We start from the raw sequence: 16,554 nt of genomic DNA on the forward strand, positions 1-16,554 counted from the left end.
CCTTTCCACATATTTGACTTTCCCCCACCATGATCACTAAAGCGTCGCTGCTTCTGATTTGCTGAGATGCTCCGCTGGACCTTCAGGTGAGCAGGGGACTGCAGAGTGCTGTTGTTCAAGTCACTGTTGGGCCGTGACCTCTGACACAAGTTTCCACTGGATAATGATTCACCACCTTCAAACTATAAGAAGAAAGACCACCAGCATTTTAAAATTAAAAAAAGTTCATAGAAACAATATGCACGCTTGATTTTTCTAATTTATTCCAAGTCGTACAAGGAGTAATCAGAACTCAGAAAATTAAAAAGTTTGGATACAGAACTGCAAGTTGGCAAACAGGAAGGGAGAGAACTGGATAGAACATCGTTCCACAAGTACATGTCATCTTCTGTTATCTTGTACAAATGGCTTTGGGTCCTTCTGGGTCCAAATAATAGCTAGCAATTATTGAATGGTTACTATATACTAGCCGCCATGCTGAACTTTTTATATATGTTACTTTGTTTAATCATTACAACAAACCTATGATCTATTAACCTGCACTTTTTAGATGGAAAAACTGAGGTTAAGAGATTCAAGAGACATCTTTGGGATTCGAATTCAGGTATAGCTGAGATTCAAACTTAGGATGAAATCTAAAATTTTAACTTCATACACACACACAAACACACACACATTTTTTGTTTTGTTTTGCTTTCTCCACCACATTTACAGAACAAAATTTGGTTTATTGGCTTCGATCAAGAAATTGCATCTACTTAGATCTAAGCATGGTGTACTGGGGATTGATACACTTTCCCTCTCTCTGTAATAAAGAAGTATTTTGTTGCCAACAAACTTCTGACTGAATCACTGGCAATTCTAATGGGAAATCTAAATTCATATGTAAAGTTGCTAATGATAAAGAGCAGAGAAATACTGATGATGAAAATTTTAATAGACAACAGCTAACACAGAGCACATAGTAGTGTGCCAGGAGCTGTTCTGAGGACTTGAGAAGTATTAATTCCTTTAAACGCTCTCAGTGACCCTAAGAGATAGGTACTATTGTCATCCTCATTTTATATATCAGGAAACTGAGGCACAGAGAAATTAAGTAAATTGCCTAAGTCACACAGTTAGTTAGTGGCTGTGCTGGGGTGGGGGGAGGGGTGGGAATTCAAACCCAGTGACCCTGGCTCCAAAGTTCAGGCTCTTACTACTTATAGTAGCTTCGTTTGTTTATATTCAATGCAATTCAAACTTCATTTTAATTCATGCACGGGCTGGGTTGTATGCTTATAAAATTCGTGTTTCCTTTATACTTAAACTAATAGGAAAATTAAAGATCTCAGGAGTGAAATCTGAAATCTAGGTAGAAACAGTTCAAAGACTTTAGAGATAATCATTTGTACTATTTCCCACTTCTTAAAATTCTCTTGGCTTGGCTTCTTTGACACCACTTTCCTAGCTATTAGCATCTCTACTGAAGATCCCTCTCCTCCGCTATAGTAGTACCTACCTGGTAGGGTCATTGAGAGGATTAGATGAATTAATACATGTAAAGTCCTTAAAACAGTTCCTGGCACATTACTGTGTGGCCCTCTGATGATGAATCCGAAATTTATTAATGCTATTCAACTCATTCCCTTCAGATCCAGATCTTTATATCCAAATGTCTACTGAACAGCTCCAACCAATAGGAATCTCAAATTCAACCACCTGGAACTGAACAAACCTCCCATCTTCCCCCTAAGGTTCACTCTTTTCCTATCTTGGCAAATACATCTTACAAAACCAGTCACCTATGCTAGAAATCTGAGAGTCTCTTATCCTTCATTTCCAAAAGGTTATCAAATACTGTTAATTCAACCTCTTACATGTCTTGGCCTGTTGTGGGTGCCTGTCCCCTTATGTCCCTGAGTATCCTGTACATCCCCCTAATCAGAGCACGTTCCACACTGTACCACACTGTGGACCGATTCTCTCCCCTCTAGACTGAGGGCTCCTTGAGAGCAGAGACCTTCTAATCTTTCTATTCCAGTACTTAGCATAGTTTCTGGTACAGAGTAGGTTCAATAAATGTCAGCTGAATGTACTGATTCACTAATAGTTACTATCTAATTATAAATAATTTCATCCTAGTCTACAAAATGCCTCCCACAGATGTCTAATTTTCAACCAACTGTCAAAGCTCTGGGCTGTTCTTGACTCTCGATTTATACCTTTATATTTGCTGTCCCAAAGGATCATCAAAGGTTCAATCACAATTGGCAGAGAGTGACTTCCTTACTCTCTCTCTCTATTATAGACCTCGACTGGCCTTGAGAATTTCCAATTGAACGTATCAAAACACTTGACACTCTACAAGGCAAAATATATCACCAAACAACCTTTTCCGGGGTTCCCACCTATACATTTTGTTTTCAATGCTGTCACCTCCTTTTGTTTCAGTTGCTGTCTTTTCTGCCCACCCAAAATAACTGTGTTACCTCTGGCAGGGCTGTTGCACTTGGGCTGCCCGAGCCATTCTCAAAGACGTGACTGTGAACAGGGCCTCTCAGAGCTAAGCAAGGCTCTATGCCTGCTCTTTCAAAACAGAATCTCTCAGTATTCGGAAATAAGATTAGTCCACAACTCAGCAACTTGAATTTTGAATTCTGATAAATAAGAATGTTAGGGTCTTTGTATTATTTTTGATACAATCTAAAATATATTTGCTAACATTATATCTATACTTAGCTGTGACTTAGCTCAAGAAATAATTCACATTAATCTGAAAAGGTGAAAAACTTACTTCAGGTGGTTTTCTACCTAGAAGAATATAAGTAGCCATGACTTCATCATATTTCTGATTTATTAAGGCATCATTTATCTCATCTCGTGCAAAACCCATGGTGATCATGATGTCTAGAAATAAAAAACAACAAAATGCAAATTTTCTGAAAATGGGTTTATTTTAGTAAAGAAACCAACAAAAATGGGCAAGTTTGCCCACATCAGATATGAAAACTAAATTCTGAAAATTTAAAGTGTAACTTTAATTATAAAACTTCTGGATTACTAATATACAGACACTGTGTAGTTACAGATACTGTACATCCCCAATTCTTCATGCAGAAATTATCTACATTGTGGGTTAATATATTCACAGGCTACTCCATTTCTCATTGCCCAGCACATCCTTGAGCTGAGTTCCTTTATCCAGCTAGACGTAGTATCTGTCTCTCTGTGACACACACAGAACACCTCCTCTCTCTCTCAACACACCCTCAGCCACTCATGGAGTGGTTTCTCTCATCTCTTAACAATTTCTGCTTTACTCTTTGGAAGGCTTGAGTCCCACAGTTCTTCTGATCAGATTCCTAACACCCTACAATGCTCCTCCTCAGCCATTCTGCCTTCAAGCCAGACAGGAGATGACTCAACTGTGAGTTGTTGATGGCTTTGGGAATGAAGAGAGGGAACCGGTTGGGAGTAGAGCACTGACTGGGTGTGGGAGGATGGACCCTGCTGAGATGGTGGGAAACAAAGGGGGAGCCAAAGTGTTCCTCCCTCTAACTCAGTGCCTCTACATTTTTGGTTAAAATACATGCTATGTTTTGCTGATATTTATCAGTCTGATCAGTGCTGATTCTTAAATCAGTCATTCCTCCTGTTAGGAATTGCTGAAAGAAAAGAATGAGGCTTATCTACATTATCTTAATTTTTATATCACTGTTGCCAACAACTGGTTTAGATTATAATATATGAGAACAAAATAAGGAACTTGAATTTTGCAATGTTTAGTGCATATCCGGAGAAAGAAAAGATGATAAAGCAAGTATTTTTCAAATAAAAATTGCTTCCCATTTACATTTTAAACACGATTTTGGTAGACTAAAGGACTCTCACTCTTAGCCTAGGGACCACCCCTCTCACAATACTTAAATACTTACCTATTCTTTTTATGTCATTGAAATCTGGTTCAGGCTCAGCATATGGCTTTAGTTCTTCTTCTTCATGACCAACATTCATCCATCGATCTTTCATTATTTGCTAGGAAATAAACTCTGCATTATGTTTGGCCAATCAGAACATTCAACCACTTATATTAGCTCTTTTTTAGTAAATGTGAAATTTATTGGTTCAGTCAACAAGAATCGTGATGTTTTCAAACTAAAGTTACTGTTTCTAGCTTGATTAGCAGGTTGACAGGAGGTGTAAGATTTTGGGACATACTTATATATCTTATGACAACTCTAACCATCATCCCACACACTCACCAAATGAACTGATTCAAAATATACTGCTTGCTGTCTATGCTCCTCTAAAAGGAATATTTTCACATTTGAAAATTTTAACATAAAAACCTACTGATTTTAATCTCTGCTTCATTTTTACATTTAAGATTAATGGAGAGATTTTTTTTTTCTTGGTCTTCTACCAAATATATACCTGTAATTTTAAAATCGTCACTTACTAAAACATTAGGAAAGAAGAGATCATGGGAAATGGAAATCAGAGTTAGTAATGACAATATAGCTCAGAGAATATGGGAAGAGAGAACGATCAAGATTTAAGCCTGGAATTAGGAATTAGTAAGAATCAGGGTGAAAAGAGACGTTGGTGTGCATTACCAGAGTCCAATTTAAGCTGAGATTGTGAAACAACAGTCAATCCCGGGCTGTTAAAAGGCAACCCAGAGGGGGCAGCCTATGGAATGAGGAAACTATTGGCAAACCATATATCAGATAAGGGGTTAATATCCAGAATATATAAAGAACTCCTACAACTCAGTAACAACAAAAAACTGCCCAATTAAAAAAATGGGCAAAGAACTTGAATAGATATTTCTCCAAAGAATATATACAAATAGCCAACAAGCATATAAGATGCTCAACATCACTAATCATCAGGAAAATCAAAACCACAATGAGATATCACTTCATATCTGTCAGGATGGCCAGTGTTGAAAAAAACGAAAATAACAAGTGCTGGTGAGAATGCGAAGAAACTGGAACCCTCGTGCGCTGTTGATGTGACTGTAAGATGGCATTGCTGCTGTGGTAAACAGTATGGAGGTTCCTCAATAAGCTAAAAATGGAACTATTATATGATTCAGCAACCCCACTTCTGGGTACCTATCCAGAAGAACGGGAAACAGGATCCTGAGGAGATATTTCATATCCATGTTCACTGCAGCGTTATTCAAAATAGCCAAGATGCAGAAACAATCTAAATGTCTGATGGATGAATGGATGGATAAAGAAAATGTGGTAAATACATACAATGGAACATCACTCAGCCTTAGAAAAGAAGGGAGTTCTGTCATATGCTATAACATGATGAAACTGGAGGACACTGTTAAGGGAAATAAGCCAATCACAAAAAGACAAATGCTGCATGACTCTACTTATATAAAGTATCTAAAACAATCAAACTCATAGCAACAGGAGGTAGAATGGTGCTTGCCAAGGGCTAGGAGGAGGGGGCAAGAGGGAGCTGTTGTTCGATGGTATGGAGTTCCAGTCCTGTGGGATGAGAAAGTTCTAGAGGCCTGCTGTGTGATGCTGTGCACATAGTAAACACGACTGTGTGTAATGTACACTTCAAACTGGAAGGAGGATACATTTACGTGTGTTTTTTATCACCCACAAACAAAGGCAAACTAATGGGGATTAATTCTGTATTAATTTAGAAAAATTTTCAACTTTGTATTACTATAGGATTCTAGGTTTTCATTCAAGAACATTCTAGGTGCTGATACATTAATATTCTTTTTCTAGAACCTGCAAAGTATATTCTCTATCTCTAAACTTTATTTGCCAATATTCAACTAATTAGAAAAATAATTTTCCATACACAGATTTTTGAGGCTAACCTTGACTCCTCAGGTACCTTCCCTTCAACTAATAATATTTACGCAAAGTCACTAAGCAAAAGACAGGCGCTCCAGACCAGATTTCTGATAACTGGGGTCTATAAGAATACTGCTCGGGGCTTCCCTGGGGGCGCAGTGGTTGAGAATCTGCCTGCCAATGCAGGGGACACGGGTTCGTGCCCTGGTCTGGGAAGATCCCACATGCCGCGGAGCAGCTGGGCCCGTGAGCCACAATTACTGAGCCTGCGCGTCTGGAGCCTGTGCTCCGCAACAAGAGAGGCCGCGATAGTGAGAGGCCCGCGCACCGCGATGAAGAGTAGCCCCCGCTTCCTGCAACTAGAGAAAGCCCTCGCACAGAAACGAAGATCCAACACAGCCATAAATAAATAAATAAATAAATAAAGGAGTTCCTTTAAGAAAAAAAAAAAAGAATACTGCTCTGCCAGATGGGAAGATTTGCCTAAGGGTCTTGGTCACATGATACTGATATATTTTCATTAAACTTTGTAGATATAGTTCATATATGCTTAAAGTATGATATGTAGACATATAACACTTAAAAGATTACCACTTTCTTTTTTTGTAGTTGTTATACTGAGATATACTTGACAGGTTAATTATATTGAGATATAACTGACATATAACTTGTCTTAGTTTAAGGTGCACAACGTGATTTCATATATGTATATGTTACAAAATGACCACTACAGTATAACATCCATCACCTCACACAGTTATAATGATTCTTCTAGTGATTAGAACTTAAAATCTACTCTCTTAACAATTTTCAAATATATAAGATACAGTATTGTTAACTAGTCATCATGCTGTACATTACATCCCCAGAACTTATTTATCTTATAACTGGAAGTTTGTACTTTTTGGCCATCTTCCTTCATTTCTTCCATCCCCTGCCTCTGGCAATCACCAATTTGTTCTGTTACCGTAAGTTCGTTTTTTTTTTGTTTGTGTTTTAGATTCCACATATAAGTGAGATCATATAGTATTTGTCTTTGTCTGGCTTATTTCACTTGGCATAATGCCCTCAAGGTCCATCCATGTTGTAGCAAATGGCAGTACTTCCTTCTTGTTTCCACTTCTGGGTATTAAGCCAAAGGAAATGAAATCACTATCTTGAAGAGATAACCTGTACCTCCATGCTCACTGCAGCATTATTTACAATAGTCAAAACATGGAAGCAAGCTAAGTGTCCATTAGCAGATGAATGGATAAAGAAAATGTGGTACACACACACACATACACAACGGAATATGATGCAAGACATACTTACTTCTTATAACCAGTGAGCAATGGTAATTTAGGTACATTATCCAACTAACTTAAATAAAAGTAGACTCATTACAAATTAAAAAAATAACAATGCTGTCACCCAGTCTTTAGTGATCATTCATCAATAAAGTGAAAGTGTCAGGGAGGGTGCACATCAGGATAAAAAAAAGATTTACAAAGCAGAGCTGTAAATTCCTGCCACATGACTTTCCAAAATATCAAAGTCCTTCCTGTTCCTCATCTCCCTCCTCCCAAATAGTATGTCTGGCAGAAGCCTAGACAATAATCAGGCAGCAGCATCTGCAGAAGGAAAATTTTGTTTTTGGCAGAATTTCCTAGGTTGCATGGTGAATACATAAAAATCCTCAAAGAATATGATGAACCACTTAGGACAGCTACACAGTACAGTCAGCCCTCAGTATCTGTGGGTTTAGCATCCTCAGATTCAACCAACCTTGGATTCAACCAACGATAGAAACTATTCAGAAAAAAAAAATTCCAGGAAGTCCCAAAAAGCAAAACTTGAATTTGTGACATACCAGCAACAATTTACATAGCATTTACACTGTACTAGGTGTTATAATAATCTAGAGATGATTTAAAGTATATGGGAGAATGTGCACAGGTTATATGCAAATACTACACACCATTTTATATACGGGACTTGAGCATCCACGGAGGTTCCTGGAACCAATCCCTGTAATTAAGCCCGTCTAGTCCTTGACAGCTTTACTCACTTCTGCAGCTGGACTGCACAAATACATGGAGGTGGCAGCTCAGATAGTGCTTAAAAATGGAAGTCTTGAAAAATGTTTAAAACAAATCTATAACATAACACGACATTATAAATTAACTATACTTCAATTAAATAAATTAAAAAAAACAAATCTATAACAAACCCCACCTCTCCACACACACACATCAGTACAAACAAAGGGATCTAACTGTCCTTTTATCAACACATTACATTTTCGTGGCAGCTCTCTGAATGTTTGTTATTATTACGATGAATGAGAATGGGCAAACAAGAAAACTAACAAACATAAGCTAGACATAAATACTTCTGGTTTTTCAAATGAGCTGAAGTTAAGTCCTTAGTGATGTTCTCAAATTTAAGAGCACAATATATTTTTTTTAACATCTTTATTGGAGTATAATTGCTTTACAATGTTGTGTTAGTTTCTGCTGTATAACAAAGTGAATCAGCTATACATAGTACACAAATATCCCCATATCCCCTCCCTCTTGCACCTCCATCCCACCCTCCTTATCCCACCCCTCTAGGTGGTCACAAAGCACTCAACTGATGTCCCTGTAAGAGCACAATATTAAGAGTTTGAAAATAATAACCAATGGAATGAGATTTATAAACAGTAGAATCCCAAGTAAGTGGAGGTTAGATGTTGGAAGAGTAGGTAGGAGGTTATCCTGCAAGGAGGAATTGGAAGAGAGGCAAAAGCCTGCGAGCGATCCAGGCAAACAAGAGCAGGGCATGTGGGGGACGGCACGTCAGTATGACTACACGAGGCGGGTGCTGGAGCAAGACCAGGGTGGAAAATTAATAGGGACCAAATCATGAAGGTTCCTTTCAATTGGGTCAAGGATATCTTTGAAGAGTGTGATTTTGCAAAGTCTTTCCAGCCAGTGTGTGGAGAGTCATTCAACACTGGAGACTCAGAAATCCACTAAGAGGCTTTAGCTGGAATCTAGGAGGGAGAAGATACCAGCCCGCTCTAAGGGCAGGCAGTGGCAATGGGAAAAAAGACATTTTCAGTATTTGGCGGGTAAAAATCAACAAAACTCTGTGATTGGAAGTGAGGGGAGAGATGAAAGAGCTCAGGGAAAATGAAGGCGATGATGAGGCTTCTGGTTTAGACAACTTGAGTAGAGGCTGATACCATTTACTGAGACACCAAACTCGGGAAGAGAGGTCGAATGGACTGGGAAAGATGGAGCTCAGGTTTAGACAAACTGAGTGTGAGGTGCTTCGGCATATCCAAACAGACATGTCCTGTCAAAACTTAGATACTTTATTCTGAAGCCCAGGAGAAATCTGGGCTAGGGATGGAGATTTACAAAGCAGCCAACAGATGATGACAGAGTGGTCGGATTCTCCGGAAGAGCGAATCGAGTAAGAATGAATACTAGAGCCTTAAAGAACGCCAGCATTACCAGCATGTAAGGGCTGGAAAGAAAAGTAATCCCACAAGTAAATGGGGGGAGGAAAAATCTGCAGAGTGACATGCAAGGCAAGGCGAGAGTTTTTCAAAGAGGAGGCAGTTGTGTCCTGTCAAATAAGGTGATAACTAAAAACGTAATCTGTTGTGTTTACGACAAAGACAGGTGAGTTTTTACTGAGAGTGGCTTCACCGAGTGGTGGAGATGGGAATCAGAAGGCAACGCACAGAGGCAAATGGACAGATGAGAAACTGGTGACTGCCGGTGGAGATACTTTTTAAAAAGTCTGGCCAGAAAGGGGGGAGCAAGAAAGAATACTGGATGGGGACTGTGAGGTTGAAGGATGCCTTTTTAAAAAAACTAGAAGTTCTTTAGGTATGGATAAAGGTTGAGGGAAAGGAGTTAGCAGAGGAGGTTAGGATGGGACAGAAGAGAAAGCTTTACTGAAGGAGCAAGGTACTGAGACAGCACATCACACGTGCTAAATCCAGCACAGGAACGAATGGGTAAGTCTTGGACAAGAGAAGACACCTCTCCACTGCAACAGGGAACTAAGGAAGTAGGTGGGGTTCAGACAGTACCGTTAAGAGTACGGTGGCAGGAAATGAAGAGTTCATGACTACTGGTTTCCATTTTCTCAGTGGAGTAGAAGATAAGGATCTTTGCGTGGAATGTTTCCCCCTACTTTTTCCACCTAAGTTCCTTTTTATCTGTCTTACAATGTCCACACAAAATCTGGGCTCCTTCTATCACTGTCTTTCATGGTACTCTGATCTTTGTGTACAATTATGCAACCTGTCATTATGTAAATATTTTCTGTTTACCTGTTAATTATCTCCGCTATTAGACCATAAACCCAAACAAAGAATGACCTGCATCTGATCTGCTCAGTATTGCATATCAAGCACCAAAACATACCCAGCACTTAAATGCTCAATGCATATTTGTAGACTGAAGGAATAAAACCTCGTCTGTGTTACTCATCTGTCCTTCCTCTGTGTTCCCATGGAACTCTGTATATTTCCTATTGTGACTGTTATCATATTCTACCTTTTATCACAACTCCTTCACTATATTTAAAGTCCTTGAGGATAAAGACTGTGCCTTGTACTATCTTTCTCAGCACAAATGCTTGTTTGTTGCTTTTGAACAGGGCAGTGTTTTAAAATAAGCCTGGACAGAAGCCTTGAGTAAAATTAAATGTAGAGAAGAGATTAACAACAAGAAGACAGCTTAGGAAGTCACTAAAATGCCCAGGAGATAGAGAACAGAGAACTGAACTGGACAGGATCAAACAGAAGAGAGAAAACCTGTAGAGGCACAATCTACAGCACCTGATGACAAAATTTGTTTTGAGAATGAGGGAAAGGATGAAACCCAAGAGGGGTCTGAGGATTTTAACTCAGGTGCCGGGAGGAATAGAGTATCCCTAAGTAAAAAATACAAGAGCGATAACAGATTTGATAGCGGAAGACAAAATATTAAAAGCAAAATTAAGATAATCCAAATTTTCTGATGTTTCTCAATTAAGTGGTGTGTATTTGGTGCTCATTTCACAACCATTATTATCTGTCCACATCAAGGAAAAATATCTATGTGGACTAAACCCTGAGGTAATTTGTCTTTTATCTGGGGAAATAAGATTTACTCATAAAACCTGAAAATATTTGAATACACAATAGAATTAACTGTTCAGGACTGTGCTATTAGCAGTGAGTATTAATAAAGACGAAAAAGAGTAACTTGCAGTGTGGGCTGGAGTTTTCAGGGAAGGAATCCCAAGAAGTTAGGAGGTGAACTCACTCTCCAGATACAGGTAATATCTGGACTGGTGAACAAGTGAAGGCAGACGTGAGGGGGGAACAGTGAGGCATCCTCTCCTTTGACTTGGAACAGAGGTAACACGCAACAAAAGAACAGGAGATCAAGTGAGTATCCTCAGATGATGAATTTAAACTTGATCTGACAGGCAATGGAGAAATGCTACATTTTATTAATGAGGAAGATAAGCAACATTTTAGAAACAGCACTGGGGAAGGAACAATCTGAGGAACACAGAAGGAGCACTGACTCTGCTAGTCTTCACACAAAATCAGATTTGAGGCCGGGCTGATCCAGGGAAGGTGGAAAATCACAGTGAAAAGAAAAGGCCGCTGGGCAGTGATAAGACAAAGAACACAGTTTCGCTTTCCTGTCTTAACTGTTCTGATCTCTGGGGGTTGCCGAGTCCACTTAGCAAAGTTTGTCTCCTTAAAAACAGTTGTGTTTCAAAGCAAAATAAAAATAATCCGAGGAAAAATTTCCTTCAGTAAAAGGAATGGGAGGTAACAGTAGGAAGAAAGAAGATCTGCTTAAGGGAACAAGTAGCAGAATTAACTCCACTAGTTCTAAATCTGAAGGTCTTTTAGAGTAAGGCACAGAGAGCAACAAAACAGGGATAGAGGAAAGAGAAGAGCATGTGGAAGTACCTGTCTTCAGTGTGTGAACCTCACGCCCACACAAAATTCCTCCATGGGAATCGCAGAGTTAACACTCAAAGCCAAGGGAGAAGTAAGTGTCCCCAGGATATGGTGGTGCTGGTGACCGCGGAGTTCATGCAACCCTATTCCCGGTGGTTTCAGGCACAGTGTAAACCACTGGCCAACACACTGCACTAGACCAGTTGAACAAACTAGTCCATTTCAGATTTCATTTGAGATATCTCAACATGAGAAACAAAAGGTCCAACAAGATTCCAAACTTGAAGAAAGTTTACCCTAGCCATCACTGTCACTGAACAGAAATGACTACTTGCTGAGAAGTTCTAACAAAATAATTGATTCAGATGAATTATAAAGAGTTAAACAAATTACCAATGGAAATATACACCCTACACATAGGTCCACACTAAAAAATTATGGACTTTAGGCTGGCCAGATGAAAATAATTTTTCTTAAACGGTTTCAACCTTTGTAAAGTATTCCATATGCTTCTGAATTTGTACTTAGAAACTTTCATTAGAAAAATGGTTATTATTATTATTAATTGTTTTTTGCTTTACTGTCACTTGAACTGGGCAGACACAAGCAAGATTTTAAAGATTATCTTAGCAGCAGCTGAAAAAGGTGTTACAAGTAAAAATAAATACTTTTTGAGGAGGACCAAAGATGAGGGAGAATGGGTAATAATGAGGAACTTTGCTTTAGGCTCAAATTTTGTTATTATTTTGAAAGGTAACACAGTCCATCTTACTTAAGGACTCGAAAAATGAAAGAATATACAAAGAGGGGATAGCAGGAAAAAATTTCAGTATCTTTCTAAAAAAAATCCAGACACACCAATATTCAAATAAATAGGAAAAAACCCAGCATACAACATAAAACACAAATCCTTTGAAAATCATGTGTGATACTCTCTCCCCCATTATGAGTGCAATTAGGAAAAGGTGACAGCACTCATATATACAACCTGAAAAAATTATATTAACTGTTTAGATCTAGAAGCAACTATGGGTCAAGCAAGTAGAATGTAAAATTATTTAAAATAAAGATTCTTTAAATCAAACTTCAATATTAGCAAATTACATAGTGAAGACTAGAGCTTCATCAATAACTCATGATACTCAACTAACAATGAAAAAATACATCAAGTTCCATTTCTTAAAATATGAGAATTAACAGGGAAATATTTCATATCAAAATGTACAAAGCTGATACAAGTCTATAAAGCTGATTAACCAGACTCCTTTAGACAAGCAGTTTAGGGACACAGAGAGCTTACATATGAAGAAGGACACTTAACCTATTCATTAAAAATATTGAGCATTATCTCTAATGAAAGAAATACAAATTAAAGCAATTATGACAAACTGTATTACTACCATAAAGGCACCAAATACTAGAAATTATTTTTATCCAATACTGAAACAAGCTGTGCAGAATATGTACCTTCAAATGCTTTAGGTCACAAACAATCTTTTGGCAATGATACACAGGACCTAGCAGACTGTTTATACCCTTTGACCGAGTAATTACTGTCTGGAGAATTTATCTAACCATATGTCCCAAAGGGAAAAAGTACATCACATTATTTTTAGCAAAAACAATGAGAACAACTCACATGTGGAACAAGCAGAGAATAGTTAAATAAACTCTCATACATAATCCAAGGAGAACAACATAGCTATTGACAGGGAAAGCAGTCACTCTCATGATAAAGCAAAGAGTACATACTAAAAACGTTTAAGTTAAAAAAAAAGAATGCAACGTGACACGAAAGCATTATTACTGAATAAAAATTTATGTTTATACACTGAAGACTGGTGTTTTGAAAATAGCTGTTTTTTATGCTTTATGGATTTTTTGGTTGTAAAGTTGATAATAAAGTAGGTATGAAAATAAAAGTGAAGACTAATATAATTTTCGACATCATTGTTATTTCAAGGGGAGTTTCTTAAGATTTGGTATAAAGAAATCTTTTTTTTTTTTTCCAATGGTGTCAGGTTTCTCTGGAAAATCATTTCTGGGAATTGTGAAGCAGACCAGCCTTTGTATGGTGATATCTGCAATATTATGATAATATTTCCAATGTAGACTCATGGTTCTGTGGCTGGAAAACTTAATTTTGACAAGGTGGAACAGGAAGTTCCAGACTATATTCAAATACATCAAGTTGAGCTTCTGATGAGCAAATGTTTTCATAATAATAACTTGCTTTTACATTCAAGTCAGAGAATTCTAATACTTTAATCCTTCATATTTTAATGCTAAGGATGAAAGACTTAAATATTTGGCCACTGTAAATTAATCATAGTTAAGACACGAAGTATATCTTATCAATCGTCCATAGAGATCTGTAAAATCTACTCCCCCCAAATAATTTTTGTTCTTTATGGTCTTTTTGTTCCTCTCATTAGCTGAGCTGATGCCTCAACTCTGGACATTTTGTTAAGTGACATTCAAGTAAACTTGGCTCCAATGATTAAAATGGGTCATAAAGCAGGATCAAGAGAGGCTTATGTTCCTATAAAATTTTAGAACTTGTATGAGTGTCAACAATTTTAACTATTTCACACAATTTTCCATTATAATGGTTGAAAATAAGTTTAGAAGAGCGGTAATACGAAAGTGGGCTTTTTTACTGCACAGATGTCTCTTTTAAAACATTACAACATATCCTTTGACCCCCAAAGGAAAAAAATCCACAAAAATCATAGGAAGTAACTAATCACATTTAAACAAACAATTCAGTAAAAAATATCTGATAATTGATTTACTGATATAAAACATTTAAAATAATTTCCCAATGGAAGTCACCATCCCTTAACTTCCATCGAAACATCATATTGTATCTTTTAGTGAAAAGTACTGTGGTAATACAATTACAAAGCCCAAACTAACCTGAGAGCTCTGTACACAGGGATGGCTCACTATAAGGCGGCCTCCTAACCAGCATGGAGTCCGTGCCAGAAGGCCCCCATTGCTACACTAAAAAAGTACAGTTTAAATGAGGTTAATTCTCTGAATTTTCTACCCTATCTATTAAGGCAAATAAATGAAGACAAAAAAGTACTAGTGAACAATACATGCTGAATCTCTGAAATTATCTTAGTACAGGCTAAAATATTCTTAAAAACAGATGGGCAAAATGCTTAATAAGTTGTTCTGACTGCAGTGTCACAAGGAAAAAAGATTAGACATTTTGGTTATATGAACCTCTGATGTTCTGGCTGTAACATACTTAGTACTTTTTTAACAGCGTCTGTTATTATAAATAAACTCACATATGCGGAATGTATGTAGGCAACACAACAGTGTGGTAAGAAATGAAATACCTGTTTCCAATATGTTCTACTTAAATATTTGCAAATTTTCTGTACTGATGTTGACAGGGTTCTATTAAATTTTTTACTATCAGATACAGCCATGAAGTATTCACTGGATTCAAATTTCACTATCTTCTTTTATCCTTGAAATATCTGTACTTACTAAATACAAGGTTTCTATATTGGACCAAGCAATTTCTGACAGAGACTAGGTTTTCCTTCTTCTTCAACTAAGTCAATTTTATCCCTATTTTGATGTTGTTTTAATTTAAGACTTCACTGCAGGACAAAGAAGAAATAAGAGTCTTTAGCCAAACCTACTGCACACCCTTTGAGTAGTGAAAGCATCATGTGACTTTCTCTAGCTCTAAATAAAAGGCAAATGAGATGATTTGGCAATTTTCCTAAAAATATGTGGGGAAAAATTATTGAAATAATGCTCTGTAGTTCCTTGAATATTTTAATTGTTAGACTTTAAATATGGAGTGGAAAAAATTACTTACTTCTAAGCTGCCTCTCTTGATTGGATTCAGCACTAATAATTTCTTCAGGAGGTTTTCACAGTCGGTGGACATATAGAAGGGAATACGGTACTTCCCTCGTAAGACTCGCTCCCGCAGTTCCTTACAAAGCAAAAGAAAGCACGTATCACTGGCTTATGAAATCATTGTGCTTGGGGATAGAACATTAATATCAAATTTAGCTGATACCTTTAAATTCTGGCCGTCAAAAGGCAAGGAGCCACTGACTAACGTGTAGAGAATGACGCCGAGACTCCACACGTCCACTTCGGGCCCGTCGTACTTCTTCCCTTGGAAAAGCTCAGGAGCAGCGTAAGGCGGGCTTCCACAAAATGTGTCCAACTTGCTCCCGACTGTAAATTCATTACTAAAACCAAAGTCAGCAATTTTAATATTCATATCAGCATCAAGGAGAAGGTTTTCAGCCTAAGAGGAAAATAATAAAAAGGACAATGTAAAGAGCCTACATAAAATAAAACGTTCATTGTAATTGTTTCAGATCTCAAACATCTATTTCTTGTCTCTCATTTTTAAGTGTAACATCAAATTGAGAAGCCCAGTAGAGTACTTCAATGTATAACTTCTCAGAATTACATTTATATAAGACTGAATTTTAACACTATATAGCAAGCCTCCATTTATATGCATATATGTAACTGTTTAAGAAAGGTTATTTAAAAACCATTTTCTTCCATAGGTCATTTTAAACCTAATTTTTTTCCTCATGGTAAGAAACATCCTGGAATTGCACCTTAATATGACCTATTCTAAGGAATGTAAGTCAACATAACACTAATCCATCTTGGGCTTAAACCAACAAATTTACCCAAATATGCTGTTTTAATAGAGTATCACTGGTTAATGCAAGCCTCAAGCATATATTCAAACTAACTGCCAGTCAGGGGTTCTATACTGAATTC

The 16,554-nt window shown here is 37.5% G+C and overlaps 1 protein-coding gene across 6 annotated transcripts in view; it reads right to left on the bottom strand.

The window, feature by feature from the left end:
- The window catches only part of MARK1 (microtubule affinity regulating kinase 1), a 149,701-nt gene that overhangs the window by 19,321 nt on the left and 113,826 nt on the right, over window positions 1–16,554 (bottom strand). For all 6 annotated transcript variants that reach the window (XM_036874257.1, XM_036874266.1, XM_036874247.1 and 3 more), the window contains 5 exons: window positions 15,824–16,060; window positions 15,617–15,736; window positions 3,918–4,017; window positions 2,777–2,889; window positions 29–182 (listed from right to left, as the gene is read on the bottom strand). In XM_036874257.1, coding sequence (XP_036730152.1) covers window positions 29–182; window positions 2,777–2,889; window positions 3,918–4,017; window positions 15,617–15,736; window positions 15,824–16,060 — 724 coding nt within the window. The remainder of the gene's footprint in view (window positions 1–28; window positions 183–2,776; window positions 2,890–3,917; window positions 4,018–15,616; window positions 15,737–15,823; window positions 16,061–16,554) is intronic.

Source organism: Balaenoptera musculus, chromosome 1 (genome assembly GCF_009873245.2).
Source record: "Balaenoptera musculus isolate JJ_BM4_2016_0621 chromosome 1, mBalMus1.pri.v3, whole genome shotgun sequence".
NCBI lineage: Eukaryota > Metazoa > Chordata > Mammalia > Artiodactyla > Balaenopteridae > Balaenoptera > Balaenoptera musculus.